Consider the following 23,060-nt stretch of genomic DNA (forward strand, 5'->3'; position numbering starts at 1 on the left):
GGAAATACACAAGGCCAGAAGCCCTGTCACAGTATGTGGATTCACTCTAATTTACAGTTCATACCACATTATTGCAGTAACTTTGTATAGCATTTGTATAGCATTCACAATAACAAAAGCATGCTGGTTACCTCTTAAATTTATTAGGAAAACTTAATGCAGTTTCCTAAAGCTTTTAATGTGGACTTTCCTTCACATTCAAAGTAAAAAACTGAGCGACTACAATAGGAATCGGGCAGGCCTCTGTTTTTAACTGTCCTATCAGCTGTACCAAGTGTTAAGTAATGATATCTAAACAAACAAAAGCATCCTAAACAAAATAGGAGAAGAATCTCTCAAACGTACTGGGAGAGGGGAGGGAGCAGGGATTCTGGAATCACAGTAGTTCACCAATGCCACTGGAGCAATTTCTTAAAAAAGAAAATTAACGCAGAAGGAGGAAAGGGGCACGCAGTAATGAACAACGTGAAGTCACTAGTCTGCGAACAAACAAAAGTAAGATGCTGGGAATCACATAGAAAGGGAGAAAGGGGATAGTAGGCATTCTTGTACAGGGAAGACAGCAACAACTTCCACAGGCTGCTTTAAAATTAAAACTTGAAGTTACAAACTTTTTAGCATCTTTTTGCAGGTGCTCCTCAAAAAAAAAAAAATCACAATGGGAACAGCCAATTTTAGCGAGGCTTTAGATTATTATTATTTGTAAAAGCCTCTAAAGAAAGATGAGAAAAGATTCATCCAGGCACAGTGGACCTTTCCTCCAGTTGCTCCTAAGGATGCTTGAAGGCCTTAATCTTTGCAGTGCTAAAAAGGAAGCCCTGGAATAATCATGATTATCCTTCCCCATAAACATGAAGGCGGCCATAATAATTTGCAATGAATGGCAAAGCAAGACTTTCTAGCAAGTTTGTGGGGAAGAAATCCAGACGACTAAAAAAAAAAATGTTTTAATAGTATTCAACTTTAGAGAAACAGTTTAAAATGAGTACATTAATTTCATATCCAGTTATCAAGTTTCTCAGGAAATAAGCTAAGCTTAAAAATAACTGGTAAGCACCTGGCATGCTACATCAAGGGAATTCTTAATGTCTACACTGTGATATAACTTTATAAATTTAGTTCTAGCAGGAAAAAGTTAAACATCAGGAAACACATTTAAATATGACAACGAAATAGCAGTGTAGATTAATTTAGGAAGGCTAACTGAAAGTGACAATTTACAGTTAGCAATTCTACAGCTAACATACTGAAGCAGAAGTTTGTTGTTGCTGTCAAATAACCTAGCAAGGAATTGCAAGACAATGACTTATTCTTTTTGAATGATTGTGTTCTTCAAATACAGCACACAAGCATTTTTGCTTAATGAACTATATTACTTTTTCATTTTAGTCTTAGCATTACTTTTCAGATACTGCCTTTAATGAAAAATAGATACTGAAGTTGTTAAAAAGAATATTATGTGCATGATTTAAAAAACAGTTAAGAGAGATTGGAAATACCATATTACAAAGGTCAAAACAATCCAGTTTCCTTAAACAAGTATTTATGTAACCTAAGATTTATATCTTAGGTTATATGTAACCTAAGATTTATATCTTAGGTTTATACCTTAGGACTTTGCAAATTAAGTTTTACACCAGCCTCTCCATTAGCTGTATTTTAAGAAAACACTATATAAATAATAGTGGTTTTTAACCATCACACATGAATCTGCTTGTTTCAATAGATTATAAAATACACCCCTCTTCATTCTTTTATGAATTACATTACATGGGGTCTTGATCAATTGGAAAGAACAGAATCAAATCTTGTTACATGCTTGGCAAACATATCCCTCAATCAACATTTACTTAGCCTAAAATAGGAAATCTGTGACAGTCAGAACTTTTTTCCTTTCAATTGAGCTACCTATTCATGAAGAACAAACTAATGCAAACAGATTTATTACTAAAATAATGAAATTATTTGCAACTTGTTGGGAGAACTCAACTGTGTATGGTTTCAGAATGTTCTCCAAACACCGAGAATTTGTGCAACTAATACATAAACTCAGAAGTTTCAAAAAACCACCACAGTGGAAATTTTTCTTTTTCACATTTATCCAGAAAAGTCTAATGTCTCAGCACAGTGACATTTGTACAGACTGATTAGTGTGCTATGCCACACTTTTGTAAATTACAGAGCAAATCCTGTAAACACTGAAAAGATAAACACTGGTATTTCTCAACTAAATTATGGATACACCTGTTGTAAAAGTGTAATATGAGATCAGGAGCAATATTACACAAAATCCTGAAAGTCACAGCATAAACCTGAGATTTTGGCAGTTTTATCAAAATGTCCTAAATTTCTCTGTATGCATCACTAGTCCTCATGTCTTACCGTGTATATTTGTTTGTCCCAAACAAAGAGAAGTAGATAATTTTTTTTTTTGTCCAACAATACATTAAACGAAAAGTGATCAGGTATTATCAAATTAAATATCATAAATAAAAAGTATTTACAGTATTTTCTAATTATTAAACAACAAAATAACCAATTAAGTTGTGCAACAAATTTAAAACACCCAACATCAAAGATGTGAAGTATTACTTAAACCTTCACGTACTGATTTTACAAAAAACTATTAAAATATTTAAAAATTTCCATTTTATCTATTTTAAACAAAGAAATTTCAAAAATGTTTAAGACTATTAAGAGTTATCAATTACACAGGCACTTCACATGTAAACAATCTACAGTACAACTGAAAAAAATATTTGGCACCAACCTAGAAGACTGGAAAAAACTCAATAAAATGTGTCCTTTTCCCATTGTATACTGTTTTGTGTAATCACCATACACTCAGACTAAATACTGGCAATGTTAGAAGTGTGTAAGTTACAATCAGGAGTGCAAAAAATAAAGAACACAAATATTAAGCTTTCTGAGAGAGTGAAAGTGGATTACAAGTGATCAGTCGCTCACATTTTTACCATCATACCATCGCTACATTTTTGTCTTACCTTTAAATCAAATGATTGACTTGAAAGTTTAAAGGGGGGGTGATGTGTGTGCTTTGTACTTTGAAAATAATTCAAACAATATTTTCAATGTAGGAAAAGAAATCCAGCATTTAACTGTAACATAGAGATGTTAAATGGCAGCTTTTAACTTAAATTAACTGGAAAGAGAACCTGATGCTACCACAATCTCTTCGTGCATACAATTACAAAAGAAAAAAGGAATAATTTTGTTCTCTTAACTGGCAGCTGACTCCAAGGTTTTCATGTACAACTCTGAAGTAAGGCTCTCTACAGCATCTGGACAGATACTAGTTTTTGATGGCTTGGATGTTCCCATGTAGGAAGCTGAACTGCCTTGGAGCGATCCAAATCAGCAGATCGAATGGTAAGTTGTCTAGCTTCCAAGAAGTCATGTCACATGGAAGAAAGCTGAGATACTTTCAAAGTTGGCAATTCAAGCAGAGCTTGAACTGTGAGGCCAACCTTCACCAGACCCCTTTCCTCCAGAATGTGATGAGGCAAGCAAAGTCTCTCCTGCAAAGTAAAGCGGTACGTTTCAAGTTTCATTGAAAAAAAAAAAGCGGTACGTATCAAGTTTCATTCTTTTTTCTTCCCCCAAGGTGAGTAACAAACACATTCTCTCTGAAGTCACACATACATCACTATATGACACTTGCATAGAAAATGTCTTTGGCCCTAAATGTCACATATGGTTCTCTACAGTAACAGAATGGTCCGAAGCTAATTATACCCAAGATCTGTTTAAAGTGTTGAACTATGACAACATCAGAAGATACATAAAAGGCTGACAATTTCAAAGCCAAGACCTGCTTCTGAAAAGAAACAAGCAAGAAAAACAGGCTGTTGGCTCAGTGCCTACTTCCCCTTCCCTTGTTTTATAGACTTATTACCAATTTTTTCCCGGGAACACTCAGAAGTGCTGATAGTCAGGGTCCTCGGTAATGAGCCATTCTCCAAGAAAGTCATCTTTCAGTTTCAAAATTCAGCACAAGCTGGACAATTTTCCCAACTGCTAGTTGGTGTTACATGTAATTCAGGAGGTAAATCTTAGCATCTCTAACTTCTGAATGGCCTATGGCTCCGCGCTAGACAGAAGCTGTGGCGGAACAGTAATCCAGGCTTCTAAATCCATGAACTAACGTTCTTGTTCCACTAAAGAGGGTCAAGGGAGTTTTTTTGTCTCTTGTAATATACAGGAAATGATTTGATCTTCATATCATTCATTTGATCCTCCCCACATACAGGGAAGTAAGAGGATGAACTTGGGCAACAGAAGCATGAATAATGGGCTACAACTACAGCCATGCTAAAAAAGACAGATAAGTTAGGCTACATATTTCTGTAATTGCAGGATTTTTCCTAGGCAAACGCTGAAATTCATGCCACAGTGAGTTGCTAAACTCAAGACTTTTAAGTATTACAACATCATCCTCTCACATCAGTTCTTTTGTTTAGATGGCAATATATTTTACAAGGAGGTCAGTATTATTTTTACTATAAGGAACCGACTAGAAACCCATAAAGTAGCTTCCTCAAGTTCATGCCACAGGCCGGAAATGGGACTACTTCTTCTGTCTTCATGTTCCCTGGTCAGCATTATAATTACTATTGCCCCCTGAATTTAAATCAGTCGTCCGTCCCTCCCCCCAGTCAGCTTCAGCATTTGCTGACATTTTCTGTAGTTGTTAATAATAAGTCAATAAAGCAAACAGTATACCTGTGGAACGCCCAATTTTTTGCAAGCATCAAGAAAGTTTTCAACATTTCTTCGGCACTTTGCCATACTGAGTTTAGGCTGTAAAGACAGGATGTTAGATCTTCATCATACATTCACGAAGGACTGTGTATTTCTGATGCAAGTTCAGTAACAGTTGCTAAAGCACAAAACAAATTCCATGAAGACTCAGTATATGAAAGTAGCCCTTAAACTAAACTTCTGAGCCTTGTTTAATGCTTCTTGCAGAAAAATTGAAGTGAGGCATGTAGCCAATGACTCATGATGTTTAATATTGAACTTTAAAAGTTTGTTTTCATGTAAGATGCAATAGAAGTGAGATAAATGACTTACCACTGCTGGCGATGGTACATGAATGCTGGCAACAGAACGTGGCCTTATGTGATTGGCTAAATGGCAAAGAACTACTCCATCCATCAGTGCTGCTCCAATGTCGTCTGGCAAAATTACTTTTAACCTTGATTCAAGATTCTATTAAAGAGTCCATAAGTAAGTTACTTTCAACATTAGCTAATTTTTAATTTTAAAGCACTGAGTTTAAAAGGGACATTTTAATACTAAAGTGAAGTAAATGGAGTCAACTCACACTTTACTGAGTACAAATATCTTTTTCTCTTTATCATTAACCTTACATTCCCTTTGCTTTTTTTTTTTTTTAGTGACACAGCTACAAACATTGAGAGAGACATTCAGCCAATAATTACCATGATACGTAGCTCTCAGAGCCATATGATGAACTCTCTGTGCATAATGGGAAAGCTTAGAATTTAAGGACAGAAATGTTATGCTGAGTACCTCATTAGCTGTTAGTGTGCAGAATGTGTGGGTTGAAATCATACACAATTTTACTAGGAGATGGAGGGAAGAAAAGAAGGGAACACAACCACTTTGGGCATGGAAATTTCACTTGTGCAGATGACGGTTAAATAGTGCCCACACTTGTGTTACAAAACAGAGAAGGGAAGCAGGGAGTGTTTTTTCCCACCCCAGCAACAAGCCTTCACTGCTCAGGAAGTGAACCAGACAAGACAGAAACAGCCTTCATAGAAGTCACACCCCAAATCAGTACTGCCCTGGAAAGCAGAGCTGCTATGACTTCCAGTTAACTATAGTTAACTGCAAAATATCTTGAGAACAGAACTATACAGAAAACAACCTACTGCAAGTCTGAAATTTAGATCCCATTCTTTATTGTATAATTTCTAGCAACTTTCTACACTCAAAAAGCATTTGGCTGTTCAGAAGACTGTGACCATCTTTCCTCAAATCTCAGGTTAAATAGCAGCAAACACAAGTAGGCTTATTGTCTCCCCAGGAAAACCTAAAACCTCAGAAACCTAAAAAAAATAATTTCATTTTTCATTTTACTTCGTTTTCAGCTAAAAAAAACATTTGATCCCTGGTTGGTATTTTGGTTGGACCAAAAATTGTACCAGTGTAGCTGGTTACATGAAATTCCTCAGGGGGAAATATCACTGCAGTGATGCCCCTGTACAACGGTAATGATCTGCAGGCCTTTAGGTTTAAACTGTGGTACACAGCAAAGTAAATGCACTGCACCCATATAGTAAATAATGGTACATACATTGCGAAGCTGTCTTATTTGTTCCCTTTCTTCCCTTAAATGCTCCATTTTCCTCCTCATTGTAAATCCAGGATCCACTGCACCATAGTCCTGGCGAGACGCACGGCTGAAAGCTGTTAAACATTAGTGAAGTTAGTTTTCAAAATTCAGACTAAAAAAAAAAACCCAGACTAAAAATTTACCACAAATATTAAAAAATGGGAAAAAAGCTGCAGAACTTTTCAGAATATGTTTAAGTATCCTGATGTAAAAGATGCTGTCTGTGAAACTTACCTTTCAAATAAAATACACAGATCATCTTACTTAAAGTGCAAATGGATAACCAGAAAACAGACTGGAGACAGAGTTTACTTCAATATTCAAATATCTGTTTGAGATATGTACTCCATTTGCACTTTTCCAAGCATACCTTGCAACCTAGCTTTGAAAGTATTTTCATTGTGTTTTAATTAAGTACAAAGTCTTTATGAAGACTAAAAAAGGGACAGAACTCTCTGATGTAACTTAAAATGAAAAACTTGAACAAATACCTACACACACGCACACGTGTTAGTTGTGCATATGCAGAGACAGTGATTCCTTATTTAAAAAATTAACTGAAAAATATGGAATGTCTCATCTAAAGGTTCCTTTACAAAGGAGGTCTGTTAAATAATTACATTCACTTTACTAATTTTTCATGGTCAGAAAACCTTCCAAATAACAATTCTGTTTTATAGAACACTGGCAAATAAACACTCTTCTGTAGCAATACCACTGTATCTTTAAGTATTTTACCCCATGCTTTTGAGCTAAAAAAAATACTTACACCTTTAGAACTTCCTATATTGTTGCTAATAGGTTGGATTTTAGCAAGAGATCCAACAATCAAAAATAACAGAAATTTTATAGACACTGTTGAAATCACTGCTCTGATCTTATACATTATGACAGTATGTAGTTTGTATTCAGAAAAACACAATTACATGTTACCAACAGTATCTATGGAAGCATCTAAAACCACAAAGATTTTGGCTTCTAACTAAGAAACAAAATGCCATTCACTTTCCTAGAACTGAGTGAAAGGGGTGCTGCTGTTGTGCAGACGTGAGCTGGCAGTGGCTCCTAGGAAGCCTACTACTGCACTGAGAAAAGATGGGCTGAAAAGTCCTAATAAGCCTGCTTCCTCCTATCAAATCTGCACCTTCCTGCAGCCAAGGATGTAGATAATTCAGAAGCCTCTAAATTATCACAGCCAGGCATGTCCTGGTACATGCAATTAACCTAACTATCTCTGGCACAGAAGTTTCACGCAACCACTTACAAATCTCAAGTAGCTTAGGGGCACTGAAGAAGTCACTTGCATGACCTCAGCCAGACATACTCTACTACTGAGGGGCTCACAGGCTGGTATTAAGGAGGTCAAGCTTTTCTACTATAAACACTGAATTAAATTAAAGAGTTGAGATTCTTCCTTAATGAATTTGCAAAAGACTGTTCCCTTAAAAACAGAGAAGAGTGGTATTAACTGGAAAAAAGATTGCACAGTGGCTTTTCCAAACTGTGTTTTACACTGTTCCAGTATTCACATAGACACCTGACAACAAAATAATAATATAACCAAAAAAAGTATTATTTATACCTAGATTTCAGAGAACTGAAGGTCTGCTTTAGATAATACAACTTTCTTATGAGGGTATGGCAGAGTCTTGGAAGAGTCAGGGTGCAACAAAGCACTAAGCCATAAAACTCCTGGCAAAGCTCTGCTCAAAGCACCCTTTCATAGGACAAATTACAAAAATCTAGTTCTCTTGAAACCCTCCTGCGTCAGCCATCAGGTGTCAAGAACAACTGCTTGCTGTTTCCCTGTTCTTTGACAGTGACTAAATATGCACAAAATAAATCAGTGGGGGAAAAAATTTTTAAAAGTAATTAAAAAAAGAAACAATCACTGTGCAACTTGGGGAACTTTCAATTATTTATTTGCCAAAGCAGCTGTCTATGACCTTCCCAGCACTATGCTTGTGATAAATATACCAAATGCGTGGCTGTACTGTGGCGTCTCTTCATATTCATTCCAATTCACGCATCTGCTATCCTTACTGTCCATTCCAGTCCAGGAAATAAACATCTGTTCTATGATGTTATGTTAGAGAACAGCAGCTTACCTGACCTTGGTTTGAGACCAAATGGACCATGAGTGTTACTATCTGTCCTTTCATAATCCTGTTAACAGAGATAAAGTCAATTTTCTTCCATTCATTAAAAGAATTAACTGTTGTTCCCATCAAGATAGTGTTTAAATTATTCTTGCCTAAGAAAAGTGAGTCCTTCTGCTTAACTGTAGCACACTCTTTTGAAGAGGACAGTATAAACTAAATGGAATGAAAGTAACCTCACTACATGCAGATAAAATTATCTTACTGAGGAAGAAAAGCAGCACCAGATTAAATAAAATCTACTCTAAACCATTTCAAACTACTGCAAACCATTCTGTGAAGAGTTGTAAGCCAGCTGTAAGCAAATGCAAATATCCTCCCAACACTTAGCATCAAAATATTTAAGAACTATTTACTTCCAATTATGAAGATCTGATTTTTCTCATTTCACCATCTAAAGAGTACTCAGTAATTTGTACATGAGATATCTTTATTTCAACTCATTTCACTGTATCTGGGAGATGTTCTCATTCTGCTTCCTGAAGTTCCTTATTAACATGAGGTGGAAATGTTAATAGCTTTTGGTATGCTTTATTCAGAGCTCAGCAGTGTAGTGCAGCCACAGTGAGACTACATGGATGTTCCTTAAAAAGGAAAGCAACCAGCAAATGAAGCTGCAAGGCTGCACCACGAAGGCAAGAGCCAGAACTTTAAAGGACGAAACTCTGCAAGAAGTGTCAGTACCTCTGGGTTCCCATATTGCATAAAAATGCTAAACCACAAGTTTTACTTAAAATCTTCTGGATGGCTAGTGCACAGGGGACACAGAAAATGTGGCAAATTTGATTTTTGTTTTATTAGCTATTTTCATTAGAAAAGATAATGGAGACAAAGCAATGCACCTTTCTAAACACCAGTCAAAAAGAAGAAATCTACAGGAGACTGGATAGTTGCAAAGGTAAAACAAGTTGTAATAGCTGTCTCTAGTTTCTACCTATTTTTGAATTTTTATTATGATAAAATATTTCTAATATGCAGTTTCAAAGGAAACTAACAGGTTTGTATCTGCATGGAAAACCTGGTGACAAGTAATGCACACACAGAAATGTTTGTTGAATGAAAAACAGAACCACAAACTTGTACCTCAGACGACACAGGAGACTGTGGGGACACATTAGTATTATCACTGTCTTGCTAAAAAGAAATCAAAGAGATGAAATTATAAAAATGAAAATTATGATTTAACAAGAAACATGAAGTTACGAAATATACAGTATATGGAGACATGCAAGATTTGTCAACTGTGCAACAAACTGGAAGCAACTAAATTTAAAAACATGTAAGTCAAGGAAACACTGTTCACTGTTTATGTCAAATACTACTTTTACATTACCTCTGCTTGATAGGTGAATTAACCTCCCTATTACCGAAGAAAGTAAATGTACTATTTTCTTCCCCAGGGCGCAATCTTGATGATTTTTTTCAAATAAAGGAGTATAGTATTTATTTCTGCTATGGCTTTGGAATGTGAAGTAAGTTTGTGTGGACTCTAGCCAATGTTCTCCTGTTCTGTGACTGTGGCTCATAGGTGTTCATAAAAGACAAACGAATAAAACATTTTCTTAAACATTTTACACAACTACTATGTCTCACCTCATCATTTTCATTTCCACTCGAACTCTTTCTGGAAGACTTATACTGCAAAACACACACAATTATTACTTTAAAATGGAACTATGGTTTTCATTTGAACTAAATGGCTTGATATAACTCAGATGTTACTTATTACTGGTGATGCTGCTGAGAAAAAAAAAACCACATTACCGAATTAAAGGAGCAAAAAAGACACAAAACAGAAAAGGAACATCTAGTTCCTAGGCTAGTCAAGGTCTTTGTTATGCTGATGAGAGGATAAGAGCATTTTAAAACTAAATACTTTTATAATGTAAACTGACTGCCTGTGACAGTTGATCCAAGTGAAAAGACCTTAACAACTGCTACTCAACCATTATTTGTTAGAAAAAACTACACAACCCATGAAAGTCACTTTTACAATGTTTTGTTATGTAACTCTAAGATTGCTTACACGTTGAGAGATTGACTTGACTTTGTAAAAACTTAAAAAAAAAAAAAAATCAGTATTGCCTTTACAACTTCAAAGCCTGATCACATCCTTTTATCTATTTAAGACCAGCACTTTTTCCAGTTCTGTGACTTGTTGCGCACTGCCTTCACCACTGTCCCCCTTCCTGATTATCCCAGAAGTGCAGGAAATGAAGGAGGGATTGAAGGAAGCAATTTACAAAAGTGGTATTTAAGAAAAGAAGTAGATTTCATTGTCTGCAGAGCAAGTGTACAAAATAACCCCAGAAAACAACATGCAGCTGTTGTTTTAAAAAGATCCATCACTACAAAAGACAGGTAAGGACATTGTGTGTATATGGCCAGCCTACCCATACTTACAGTATAATACATAACACTGGCTAAATTAATAGACTAATTTGGGAAATGGAAGGATGGTCCTCCTTCAAAGATCTGACTTTTCAGGATACATACAGGTTTTAGTTAGAAGAATTTCTTAAAAAGGAAGAAAAACCTGACTTGCAGCTATGTTCTTTAACATTAAAAAACACACAAACTTACATAGCTCTGTTAGAGAATGTTGTATTTATTAGTTATGCATAGAAGATGCTCGTCATCTTCAAAGTTATAACTGAGCACTGTTGGGCTGTAAAATTGAACAGTTTTACAGAGTTGAATTTTCAATAGCTTTTGAACTACATGCTGAACAATGCCAACAACAATGGTGAACAGCATCTCTCTTGAAAATCAAAGTCTAGGACCAACATAGACTTTGCTAGGTATCCTACCGCCGTTCATTTTCTGTGCAAATTAAACACGTGTTTTGAAGAGTGATTGAATAAACTGTCAGTTGTTGGTTTATGGCATTCTTTTATTGTTTTAGTTTTTTGGTGGTTTGGGGTTTTTTGTTTGTTTTGAGGGGTTTTGGGTATGTGTGTATTTTTGTTTGCTTCTTTTGGTTGTGGTTTGTTGTTGGTTGGTTTTGGGGGGGGTGGGTGTTTTTTTTTTTTAACTATGCACAGAGTATAGGTTGTTCTGGGGTCGGACAGAGACCTATTACATAGATCCATGACTGAATATTTCTCTTCTTTGGTTTATATCCTGTATGTTTGCAGTGCAAGGGAATATATTGCTTTGGAACTCGATAAGGCAAACAAAGCCTGATCTTCCATGCCCTGCAGACCTGTGCCAATGACTTTTGTTCACACACGCCTTTGGCCAATTGTGTGTTCACATTTTACCACCATAAGTAACCGTATCAAAGCTAGCATGTAGTAACTCTTTTCCATTGTGGATATGTTAACAAGAATTTCAGCCTGGATGTAGCTAGGATCCAAAACAACTACAAACTGTTGCAGGGAGGGGAAAAAAAAAAAAGGCATTTTGGTTGATAGAATTCTCTTCAGTGGTAAAATTCCTTTTACATATTTAAGGCAACAATGATTTCAGGTTCCAGCGAGACTTCAGTGCAATACCATAAGTAAGGGACTTTGATTCTCACGGGCATTTTGCTACCCTTCTGCTGCACAGTACAATTGTACAATAAAAATATATAGTATGTATAATAAAGACTCTCTATAAATACTTCTGGATGCTGATCCAAGTAAATTTTCCCTGTTCTAATGATGCCCATTGCAGTCATTTGGTGTGTACTCTGAAGATATTAATGTTTGGCAGTACAGCTGTGATTATTCAGTGAGCATTCCTGCCAAGAAAACATGGACACAGTATGAATTGTATTTTCACTAGTTTCTCAGAACAGCAGTGGTACCTCGTTTCCCCCCCCCCGCCAAGTTTGCAATGGAAGACAGACGTCGTTTCACTTGTTTATTGCCTTGTTCTTGCAAATTAAACTATCAATGACACAGTATTTTTTGTTACTGCTACAGCCTGCTTAATTCACTTTGAGACATGTCTATAGCTGTATGTTATGTGCCATCACAGAGCTCAAAACTGCAATCTGTATCAGCATTTAAAGACATCCTTTAAAGTTACAAGGAATCACTAATGCAGGTCTTGCGTATCGACAGCACAGCTGTTTAATGAGTCAAATGACTGAATTCTGTTTTACTTAGAAGTTTCTCCCTTTCCCCTCAAAGGCTGCAGGGCAAAATTAATTTAGGGATGAAAACCCCAGAAAAAGGTCAGTAGAATTCAAGTTAGGATACAGCACCATAAATTCTGCAGGAAAAAAAAATTACTAACTTCTATAGTCACAAGAATGTATCTGAGCCGTATGGCATGCTCTGTTTTTCCTGGAATTTAATTTCTTTGAAGTTCCCTAGCATTTAGTGAAGATGTTTGATGGCAAAGACCCAAGAAACTAATTTCCTAAGTGACAAATTTAATTTTAACTCAACCTAGCACTGGTCAGAATTCTCCTATTTCTCTACCATACCCCAAAACAAATTTTATCTAATGCTGCTATAACTTTGTATCTGTTTTGCAATAAGCAGACACTGACATCTGGTGACCAATGGTACACACTACAGAAAGCTAAGCAAGAGAAAATTTCCTCTTTAAAATGCAAACTAATACAGTGAGAACCAAAATGCATAAAACATTGCTATAACCATGCTGCACAAAAAGGTAATGCATATTTTCCTTGCACTAAAGAAAAAAAAAAAATCCCTCAAAATGGATGGGGAAGGACCAATGACCAAAGATTGGTTTCTGGCTTTACCAGAAGACAATTGTAAATTACTTTTATTTAAAGATAAACAAAATCTTTGGTTCCTCCTGATTTTCCTGCACTCTCACATTACCCTAATTACATATATATACATGATTTAACTCAAAAGAGCTCAATAAAAAAATTACAGGTTACGTGCAAAATTAAAAGCATGACAACCTTTGAGGATTTCTTACCTTTACTTAGTTATATAGTTTCTTCTACTCCCATTAAAAGAAAGAAGTTACACACACACACACCCCCCCATTACCTCACCCCCCCATTACCTTGAAATACTCTTTTCTAATTTGTTTACTTCTCCTTCTTTCTTCATTCTGCCAAATCACTGGCTGTGTTTCTGGCCAATGCTGCTCATTCATTGAATCTTTCTGGTTTTCCAGTGGCTATAAGGTTTAGAAATATTTTTATGTAAAAGGTAAATATACCTCATGTGCATTAGCACAAATTATTGTGAACTACAATTATGAATTGTTTGCCTCTCTCATAGTCTAGCTTTATGACGTGACAGTGTTAGCAGTCAGATTCTGGTAAAAAGCACCTATTTCCTTTCGAATCCTAAAGCATATTTCTGTCGTGGTTTAGCCCCAGCCGGCAACTAAGCACCACGCAGCCGCTCGCTCACTCTCCCTCCCACAGCGGGACGGGGGAGAGAATTAGGAAAAACCTCGTGGGTTGAGATAAACACGGTTTAATAGGACAGAAAGAAAGAAGGGAACAATAATGATAATACCAACAAAGGAATGTATAAGAACAAGTGATGCCCAATACAGAAATTGCTCACCACCCCGTGATCGACAGCCCGTCCCCGAGCAGCGATTTCCGCCCCCCTGGCCAACTCCAGTTTATGTACTGGGCATGACGTCGTATGGTAGGGAATATCTCTTTGGCCAGTCTGGGTCAGCTGTCCCGGCTGTGTCCCCTCCCAGCTCCCCGTGCACCCCCAGCCTGCTCGCTGGCAGGCCAGCACAAGAAGCTGGACTGTCCTTGACGGCTCAGCAACAACCCAAAACATCAGCACATTATCAACAGTTCCTCATCCCAAATCCAAAACACAGTCTCACACTAGCTTCTGTGAGGAAAACCAGCTCTATCCTGGCTGAAACCAGGACAATTTCACAGAAGAAAAAGAATCTATGAAATAATTCTTAAGAAATTAACACCCTTTTCTGCATTGAGCCTAAGTTTTGCAGGTATGTTAGGAAGCCATCTAAGGCTGCCATAAATAACTTCAAAAGACCAGGTAGAAGTGTGGTTAGCCACTAGCACGTCTAATTTCTCAATGTGAATAGTCATTGCACAGGAAAAGGATGGCTACAAGACAATTGAAGTATTTGTCTACTGTTCCTATCGAAAAGATTATACACATCAACTAGCTGTAAAAGAAATCTCTCTTTCAGAGTATTGTATTATACAACGTACTCTGAAGAGACAGCTAAAGTAGATCTGTTCTTAAAGTAACAACGAATACACGTAAGTTACGAAAACTGAAAGCAGACAATGTGAAGGGACCATTTCATAATAAGGCTAAAACTACATCTCCAACTGCTTCTTCATATTAAAGAGTATCAGGTCATTTAACATAATTATAAATACCTGATGGACTAAAATCTAAGATAATAAAAAGGTACTCTCAATAGTTTCACTGCAATTTTATCATATCACGTAAGCTTCCCAGTAAGATATGGGGAATGGAAGGCCCATTAAGTAAGCAACCATACGAACATATAGAAGTTTTCTGACAGAAAAACAAAACCAAAAACCAAACCAAATCACCCAAATATGAAGCCATCACATTTTCATTTGAATATTTACCTGCCAGCTGTATGGGGACACTGGGGAACTCACTTCATCTGTTGAGACACTAAAAATTAAGATGAGAAGCATAAATTCACTACTGTTTTGTGTGCTTTAAGCACCAAGTTACTTTAAAGTACCAAAATTAGTGAACACTATACCAAGCAGCCTCCCTGCAACAGTACAGTATTTTTTGGCTACCTGTATAAGGATGTCACAATGTGGCTAAAAAGTTCTCCCATTTGACTAAAATCTCAAATCATATTCAACTCTCCTTTACCATATGCTGACAATAGGTCTTGCACACTACAGTACTTCATTCAGATAAAGCTTTTTTTTGAAGCGTGTTGATCCTTAGAGATTATTAATGCACCTTCACTGTTTTGTTTCTCAAAGCAACTGATGAAATATTTTGTTCCAAGATGACAAAATGTCTATTCTTAAACTCTGGGAAGACTCACATGCTTCATTTCACTGTTAGCTCTATACAGTAAAGTAGAAGCTTATACTAGTAGGGAAGGGAAAAACACTTTAAGATGGGACAGTGAAACTGCAAAATCTGAAAAAATACACTCTGGAACATGGAAGGTCCGAGAAAAGGAAAATAAAAGGAAATTTTCTCAGGAAAATAAAAATGTTTAGATTTGGTGTCACTTCAAATTTTTCTTTCTAAATCTTTCTGTGAAATCCACTTCTATCGTCTTACCAGCAACCACTTCATTCACATTCTGACAGCTGGCTGAAGAAGCTGTGCAGCATACCAAAAGGATAACAGCTGGGGATTGAATGCAAGAAGGATGTAACACCATGAGCAATTATAATAAAACCTAAAGGGAAAACAACTAGGCACTTAGCTTCTGATACTTTATATTCCTTTTCCTTCCTTTCTGTTTGCCTCAAACCAGTAATGCTACTTTTTAAAGCTGTTAGGCATCTGAATCATGCCCAATAGCTTGACAAGCAATCCAGTTGGGAATTGCAGGAACTGCTGCAATAAATAATTGAGTTTTGCTGTTGATACATATGTATCCATTAACTATGACGTGTTCTGTAAGTGTAAATTATTTAGGGATATGACAGTCTTTCTACTACTCTCTTTGTATGTTCCTTATGCAGTGTGTGATTTGGGTTCCTATGTACCAGTGCAATAAACCAGTCTGCAATATCTACCTTATCTTGTGCAATATCTTACCTTATCTACACCCTCAACATTAAGGGGGTGAAGGGGTAGGGTTTTTTCTTTTAAGTCTCAGAACTGTTTCTGTTTCATTAACAAAAAAGGGAAAGGTAACCTTTCCTTGGTTACCCTATATGAAGGCCTAACATAGCTGTACACTACAGCTGGGTGACATGCTAGGTGACAGCATCCCAAAGAACAGAAACTGTATGTTAAGTAACCAAGGACTGGAAAGTTCCAAATGCAAACGAGTAATAGTTGCAGCATGGTTCATGTAACCGCAGGACCTGTGCACAACTAGCTCCTTAAAACTGCAGATACCAATGAGAGAGAAAATAGCCAAAATAGAATGTATCAGATTGAAATATACACACTGTGTTCGAGGAAATGCTTTCCTCACGCCTACCTGAATGGCAGAACGCTGTTACCACCCCCAGTGCTCTCCATATTGCTTTTGTCTTTTTTGTGTCATTACTGCTGCTTGAGCCATCAGTAGTGGCTTTTGTCTCCAAGATTCACAGCAAAACTAGGGTCTGGACACAAGCACATACATGTTCTTTTGTAGATATAAATTTTAGAAGACTACGGGGCTGACAAAAATCACAAAAGCCACTGTTCAAATGGAGTTCTCGTTAGGAGGCTGCCAGTAAGCTGTCCCTCTTTAGCTTAAAAATTAAAACAGACTATTTGTTGACCGAACTGATTAAAAGGACTGATCTAGGATTCCTTAAGGGTGGGAGGGCTGAAAACTTGCTAAGTTCCCTCTCACCCATGTATCAGAAATGGGAAGCTGTGATTTCCCAATTTCCTAAAGACAAGGCTCTGGGTATTTTCGTTTGTTGTTGGTTTGTGGGTTTTGGTTTTTGCTGGTTTGTTTTTGTTGTTGTTGTTTTAAATTCAAAGAAAGAGCACAAGAGTACAGCTCCTGAAGACAATGGATTCCTCATTGACACATCTTCCACAAATAGTGAAGGTTTTGCAGGCTGAACTCACAGCAATGCTTTTCCAACAGCTCTTAAGAGCACAAAAGGACTGCCAGGGAGGAAAATTTAGATGCCTAAGCACAGATACTGTGCCATTTTATGTAACACAGGATCTAACACATCTGCACAGGACTGTTACCTATGGGAGACATAACCTTCTGGACTGGAAATGGGTGTCTAAAACATCATTGAATGCCTGTCTTCAGGCACATGAATTGCTGCCATAATCAGAATCACAAATTAGTTTCTGGATGACATCAACTTTCCTAACGGCTCAAAAGAACAGATTTTTTTTTTTATTTGAAAGAAAAAAGTTCAAGAACAGATTATTGTGTAGCATCTTGAGCTAAAAACAGTATGACAGAAGATGGCAGTAGCAACACAAAATAAATATAAAAATAAATTAATATTTAACATTATATATAATTAATATTGAAAACTGTGATACTTTTAATATCAATACCATTTTTCAGATTCCATTGGCTGCTTCGGCCTGTTCCTTGTGCTTACTGAAACTGAATGATTAAGAAGCCTAGAAAGAAAAACATACATATTTATTCAACAGGTTTGTAGCTAAATGTTTTTCTTAGAATATGTTACTTTCACTATGCAATATTTCCTGTAAATAAAAAAATTTTAACATTAAGGTGACATTTTCCATAAAATTAGAAAATGTACGTGTGTACACATGTGAAATCCAAGCCCAATCCTGCTTCCATTTAAATCAACAATATTGTTTCCAGCTCTTGAAATATTTCAAGTTCTGAATTTTAAGGAAGTAAAACTTGGTAATTCAAACCAAAAATGAAATCTCCTCTTATTTTTTCTCCCTAGATACATACTATTTCAAGTGATCTCACACTTTTGTAAAGTTATGCTGCCCTCGATACAAAAGGCCCCACTGTTCACTAAAATTAGAAGACAGAAGATAGTCAGGCTAAAGCAGACAAGAAGTGATACACAGATTGAGCACAAGAAGTCAGTCAGCAGAAGCAGGTAAGAAGGTAGCTGAATAAGAAACACTGAAAGTGCAAAGGAAATGCAGGGAAAAAAAGAGAGCTGGAAAATGGAGAAACACAGGCTAAGAACTAAATGAAAACTCAATGCAGAAATGAAAAGTGAAAATTCCATTTTTCTAAATGGTAAACAGTCAAAGCCTAAACTTACATAGAGATTCAGAGATGTTTTCAGCTGGAACAATCACATACCAGACATGTACACACACAGAGGAAGAAGATATGAGCTATTATGGATGTTTAAACTGTTAAAAATAAAAAACAATCAGTAACACTTAAAAAGAAATGTTTTCAAGTAAGTGCCATGTTGACCAGTAACTAGAGTAATTCTGAATTCTTGGAGGTAGTACTATTACACTTCGACACTGACTTCATGTGCAGAACTGTGATCAACAGTTTATTTATGTTGAATTATATAGAGAACTAGAATGTATTAAGAATTGGAAAGAATTAGAACACCAACTATTCAATGGAAGTAAAACAGTAGGCACCTTTTTATATTTCATTATCATTACACAGGGCAGTACAACCATTATCTTTAAATGATTGATGATTTTCAATCATACTTCTTTCACTAGGATAACTTTGAGCTCAGTAATCTCATTTATAGTTTAAATCTCTCACTGTGTGAACCTCAATTTAATGGGATTATGAGAAGTTAAGCCCGTAAACCAATACCGTCTGCAGCATTCACAGTGTGCAACATCTGCTCTCTACATTTTGTCTTCAGAAACTTAATTTTGAGGGTTCATTCCAGAATTAAATTATACTATAGCCTGAAAGAAGTGTTACAAAACATTAATATTCAGAGCATTGATTATCAAACTATAATTTAAACATGCTATTTTAAAGTCATTAATTATTAGAGAGACTTCCCATTTAAGTTAGCCTTATGTCTTCAACTGAAAGGAATGAGAAATTCAGAGAGACTCTGTAGCAAGCTGTGACCATTACAACAGAATGAGCTTTAAAAAAAAAAAAAAAAGAAATCCCAGTCATGTCAACACTTGAACCAAAACTGACAGTATCAGTGTATATTCAATGATTGTATGTAACATAGGCCATTTCTTTTTTATACTCATTATATGAAATGTAAGGAAAACTATTCAAGCTAATTCAAACATATACACACACATACTTTTCAGTTACACTGTTTTAATTATATACATATCATAAATGTTTCAGTTTGTCTATAACAAACTTAGTTTACAATAAAGTGTATTTTTATACTTTGTACTTCCTGTTTAAAAACTGAAGAATATTGATGGGAAAATAACAGCAAGTTCTCTATCTGTCAGGTTAGCAGTTACTAGTGCAGACAGAGAAATGTGAATTTCCTGTGGAATAAGGAACTTGAAAGTTTTTAGTTAAGGAAAATGTTGAAAAAAATTAATCTGAATTTCCTAAATTGCAAACTAAGGAATTAATTGCAAAATAATTTACTCAGCTGGAAGAGGCAAAAAAAAAAAATCACTGTAGTTGTGTTAAGAACTGTCTTCCAGGAAATAAAATTCAAAATTGAGGATGCAAAGTGAAAGTACAAGTAGCTCATATTCAGAAATCATGCTCTTAAGTGTGGTGTTAACGGTGCAAAGATTCCAGCAACTGTTTCCATTCATACTATAAAAAAAAGTTTTGGTTTTAATGAGTTTATTAGACAGATCAATTACCAGGCCAATTACTTCCTGATGGTCATACTGAATCACTAGATAAGAACTTGCATAAGACACTTGTGTTAGTACTGCAATTAATTTCCTACTTATGGTTCCTACTAACCACACAAATTCTGTTGTTACAGAGGTAGCATACAACCTCTTACTTTGAAAGGGTTCTAAAACTCGTACAAACTTTGAAATGTAATTTACTCAACAGCACATACACAATGACACCTATTTATATACATTAAACTCAAAACACAACATTGTGAATTTTTTCCTAGTTTTATATCATGCAAGCGTAACAGCTACTCCATACTGCTGACTAGAAGAGAGAGAAAGGCGATGGCAAGACCAATTATGATACTGGAAAATATTTTCTAAAGTTTGAGAATTTAAAAAGTAGAATCTCTTCTCAGTCACTTATACTTTCATACTTTCAGCAAACATAACATCATGGCTGAGTGGAGACCTGATGGGCAAACTAAAGGGCAAGAAGGAAATGCACAGGCAGTGGAAGCAGGGACAGGTATCCTGGGAAAAGTACAGGGACACTGCCTGGTTGTGTAGGGATGAGGTCAGGAGGGCCAAGGCACGGCTGAAGTTGAACTTGGCAACGGACACAATGAATAATAAGTATGTCAACCAGAAAAGGAAGGTCAAAGAAAGCGTACCCCCCTTGATGAGCAAGACTGTCAAACTGGTAACAACGGATGAGGAGAAGGCTGAGGTACTCAACGACTTTGCCTCAGTTCACTGGCAGTGTCCCTTCCCACACCTCTTCAGGGGACAGCCTGCAAGATGGGGACTGGAGAAGCAAAGTTCCTCCCACTGTACATGAAGATCAGATTCAAGACCGCCACAGGAACCTGAACATGCACAAGTCTGTGGGACCTGATGAGATACACCCCAGAGTCCTGAGGGAACTGGCTGATGTACTTGCCAAGCCATTCTCCATGATATTTGAAAAGTCCTGGCAATCGGGTAAAGTCCCTAGAGACTAGAAAAAGAGTAACATCGCACTCATTTTTAAAAAAGGTAGCAAGGAGGACCCTGGGAACTACCGACCCGTCAGCCTCACCTCTGTGCCTGGGCAGATCATGGAACAGATCCTCCTGGAAGCTATGCTAAGGCACATGGAGGACAGGGAGGTGATTCGACAGAGTCAGCATGGCTTCACCAAGGGCATGTCCTGCCAGATCAACCTAGTGGCCTTCTATGATGGAGTGACTACATCAGCGGACAAGGGAAGAGCTACCGATGTCATCTACCTAGACTTCTGCAAGGCCTTTGACATGGTCCCCCACAACATCCTTCTCTCTAAATTGGAGAGATATAGATTTGATGGGTGGAATGTTCAGTGGATGAGGAATTGGTTGGATGGTCGCATCCAGAAGGTAGTGGTCAATGGCTCAATGTCCAGATGGAGACTGGTGATGAGCAGTGTCCCTCAGAGGTCTGTAATGGGATCAGTACTGTTTAATACCTTCATCACTGACATAGACAGTGGGATTGAGTGCACCCTCAGCAAGTTTGCAGATGACACCAAGCTGAGTGGTGCGGTTGACACGTCTGAGGGACAGGATGCCATCCAGAGGGACCTGGACTAGCTTGAGGAATGGGCCTGTGTGAACTTCATGAGTTTCAACAAGGCCAAGTGCTCACTGCCAGGGGGGTTGGACTAGATGACCTTTAAAGGTCCCTTCCAACCCAAAGATTCTGTGATTCTATGATTAAGGGACACAAATGAAGTGAATTATGGTAATACTATTTTAGGGTTAGCTATCTTCAAGTTTAAACAATCAAGCACTCCCTAGGACCTATAGCATGTATAAAGACACAAGAAATCTTTTACAGTGAGACAAAAAAAATGATGGATTTTAAACTGATTCAGGAGCAGTCTACTGTCTTCACATATGTCTCTGCTTTGTGACCATAAGCTGTGCTCTTAGGGATTTAGACAGTTTTGGGAAGTCACTGCTGTCAGGTAAGAACCCATACTATACTTCGATGCAAACTGGAACAGACTCATTTGGCATTAATGAAGATTACTGAATCTAAGCTATCCTACTTTCTTTTGAAACAGGCCAGGAGTATCCAGAGCGAGTCACTTGATTCATCGTTTATATGTCTGAGTAGAGTCTACACAGCCCACTCCAGACTTCTTGTTACCTGTGAGGTTTCTGTATCTGCAAATGCTTCCCTCATGGTTGTCAAATGCAAAACAAATTGTCACTGGTCATGCTAATTTGAAAGTGATCACTTTAAAACGAACATATCTTAAATAAAATTAAAAAAAAACTTTTGCCTGATGTTCTATATATTCAAAAAATTGAAGAGAAAGCACACCACAGGTACAGGAAATTATGCTTCTAGGTTTGGACTCATTTATATGTTTTTTGGAGAGTTGCCTAATTAAATATTTTCCTTGAGTAGAATTTATCTTTAAGAACAATAAATGCATTGCAATCTATTTTTAGTAACAAAATATCTTAGGCTAACTTAGCCAATCCATTTATTCTGATTTGTTCAAGAAATGGCCCAAACTATTTCTTTTGTCCACATTTTAACTTTGGAAATCTGAAGCTCTACAAGCAATTTATACCTTGATGCACGTCCTGCCGCCCTTGTCCTCTGGAAGAGTTTTTCACTGAATGAAGTTCTATAGCTTAATGGCCTTCGTCTGTATTCATATTTCATGTACACCAAAGCCAAAGACGGAAGAAGGAAGCAGAACAGGTTGATGGGAGAGGACAGCGAAGTCATTAGCATAGCAAGCAAAAAGAAAAGAGACTGCATAGTATTTAAAACAAACAAAAAAAAGAACACTGGATGAACAGAAATATGATTAGTAAGAAATTATTTTGTGATGCTTACTTTTCTGAGGATTTTGTTACTCAGATTGGACATGTTTTCCACAAATAAATACATAAATATTTTCACTAAACTTCTAAATATTATTCTTATTGCTGTTTATGGCAAGAAATTATAAATACATAAAACTATGGATTGAAAATCAGGGCTAAATTTTATGTATCAGAGGTGATTTTGCCCTCGTACTTAAAGATACATAAGCAAGCTTTAAAATGGAAATGCTAAACTGAGAAGTAAAACTTAACAAGATTGCATATGTCTCAACAATTCAAGAGCAAAGCAGAACTATTAGCAAGATCACTG

At 36.7% G+C, this 23,060-nt stretch overlaps 1 protein-coding gene across 1 annotated transcript in view; it reads right to left on the reverse strand.

Moving 5' to 3' along the window:
• Positions 1 to 3,419: 3,419 nt before the first annotated feature.
• The window catches only part of LRCH2 (leucine rich repeats and calponin homology domain containing 2), a gene marked incomplete at its 3' end in the record, with an annotated part of 47,840 nt that continues 28,199 nt past the window's right edge, over positions 3,420 to 23,060 (reverse strand). The window contains exons 12-21 of the mRNA XM_082004052.1: positions 17,676 to 17,744; positions 15,071 to 15,119; positions 13,525 to 13,641; positions 10,138 to 10,182; positions 9,628 to 9,678; positions 8,494 to 8,551; positions 6,347 to 6,459; positions 5,095 to 5,232; positions 4,744 to 4,821; positions 3,420 to 3,539 (exon numbers count right to left, since the gene is read on the reverse strand). Coding sequence (XP_081860178.1) covers positions 3,420 to 3,539; positions 4,744 to 4,821; positions 5,095 to 5,232; positions 6,347 to 6,459; positions 8,494 to 8,551; positions 9,628 to 9,678; positions 10,138 to 10,182; positions 13,525 to 13,641; positions 15,071 to 15,119; positions 17,676 to 17,744 — 838 coding nt within the window. The remainder of the gene's footprint in view (positions 3,540 to 4,743; positions 4,822 to 5,094; positions 5,233 to 6,346; positions 6,460 to 8,493; positions 8,552 to 9,627; positions 9,679 to 10,137; positions 10,183 to 13,524; positions 13,642 to 15,070; positions 15,120 to 17,675; positions 17,745 to 23,060) is intronic.

Source organism: Phaethon aethereus (assembly GCF_964289735.1).
Source record: "Phaethon aethereus genome assembly, chromosome: 10".
Lineage (NCBI taxonomy): Eukaryota > Metazoa > Chordata > Aves > Phaethontiformes > Phaethontidae > Phaethon > Phaethon aethereus.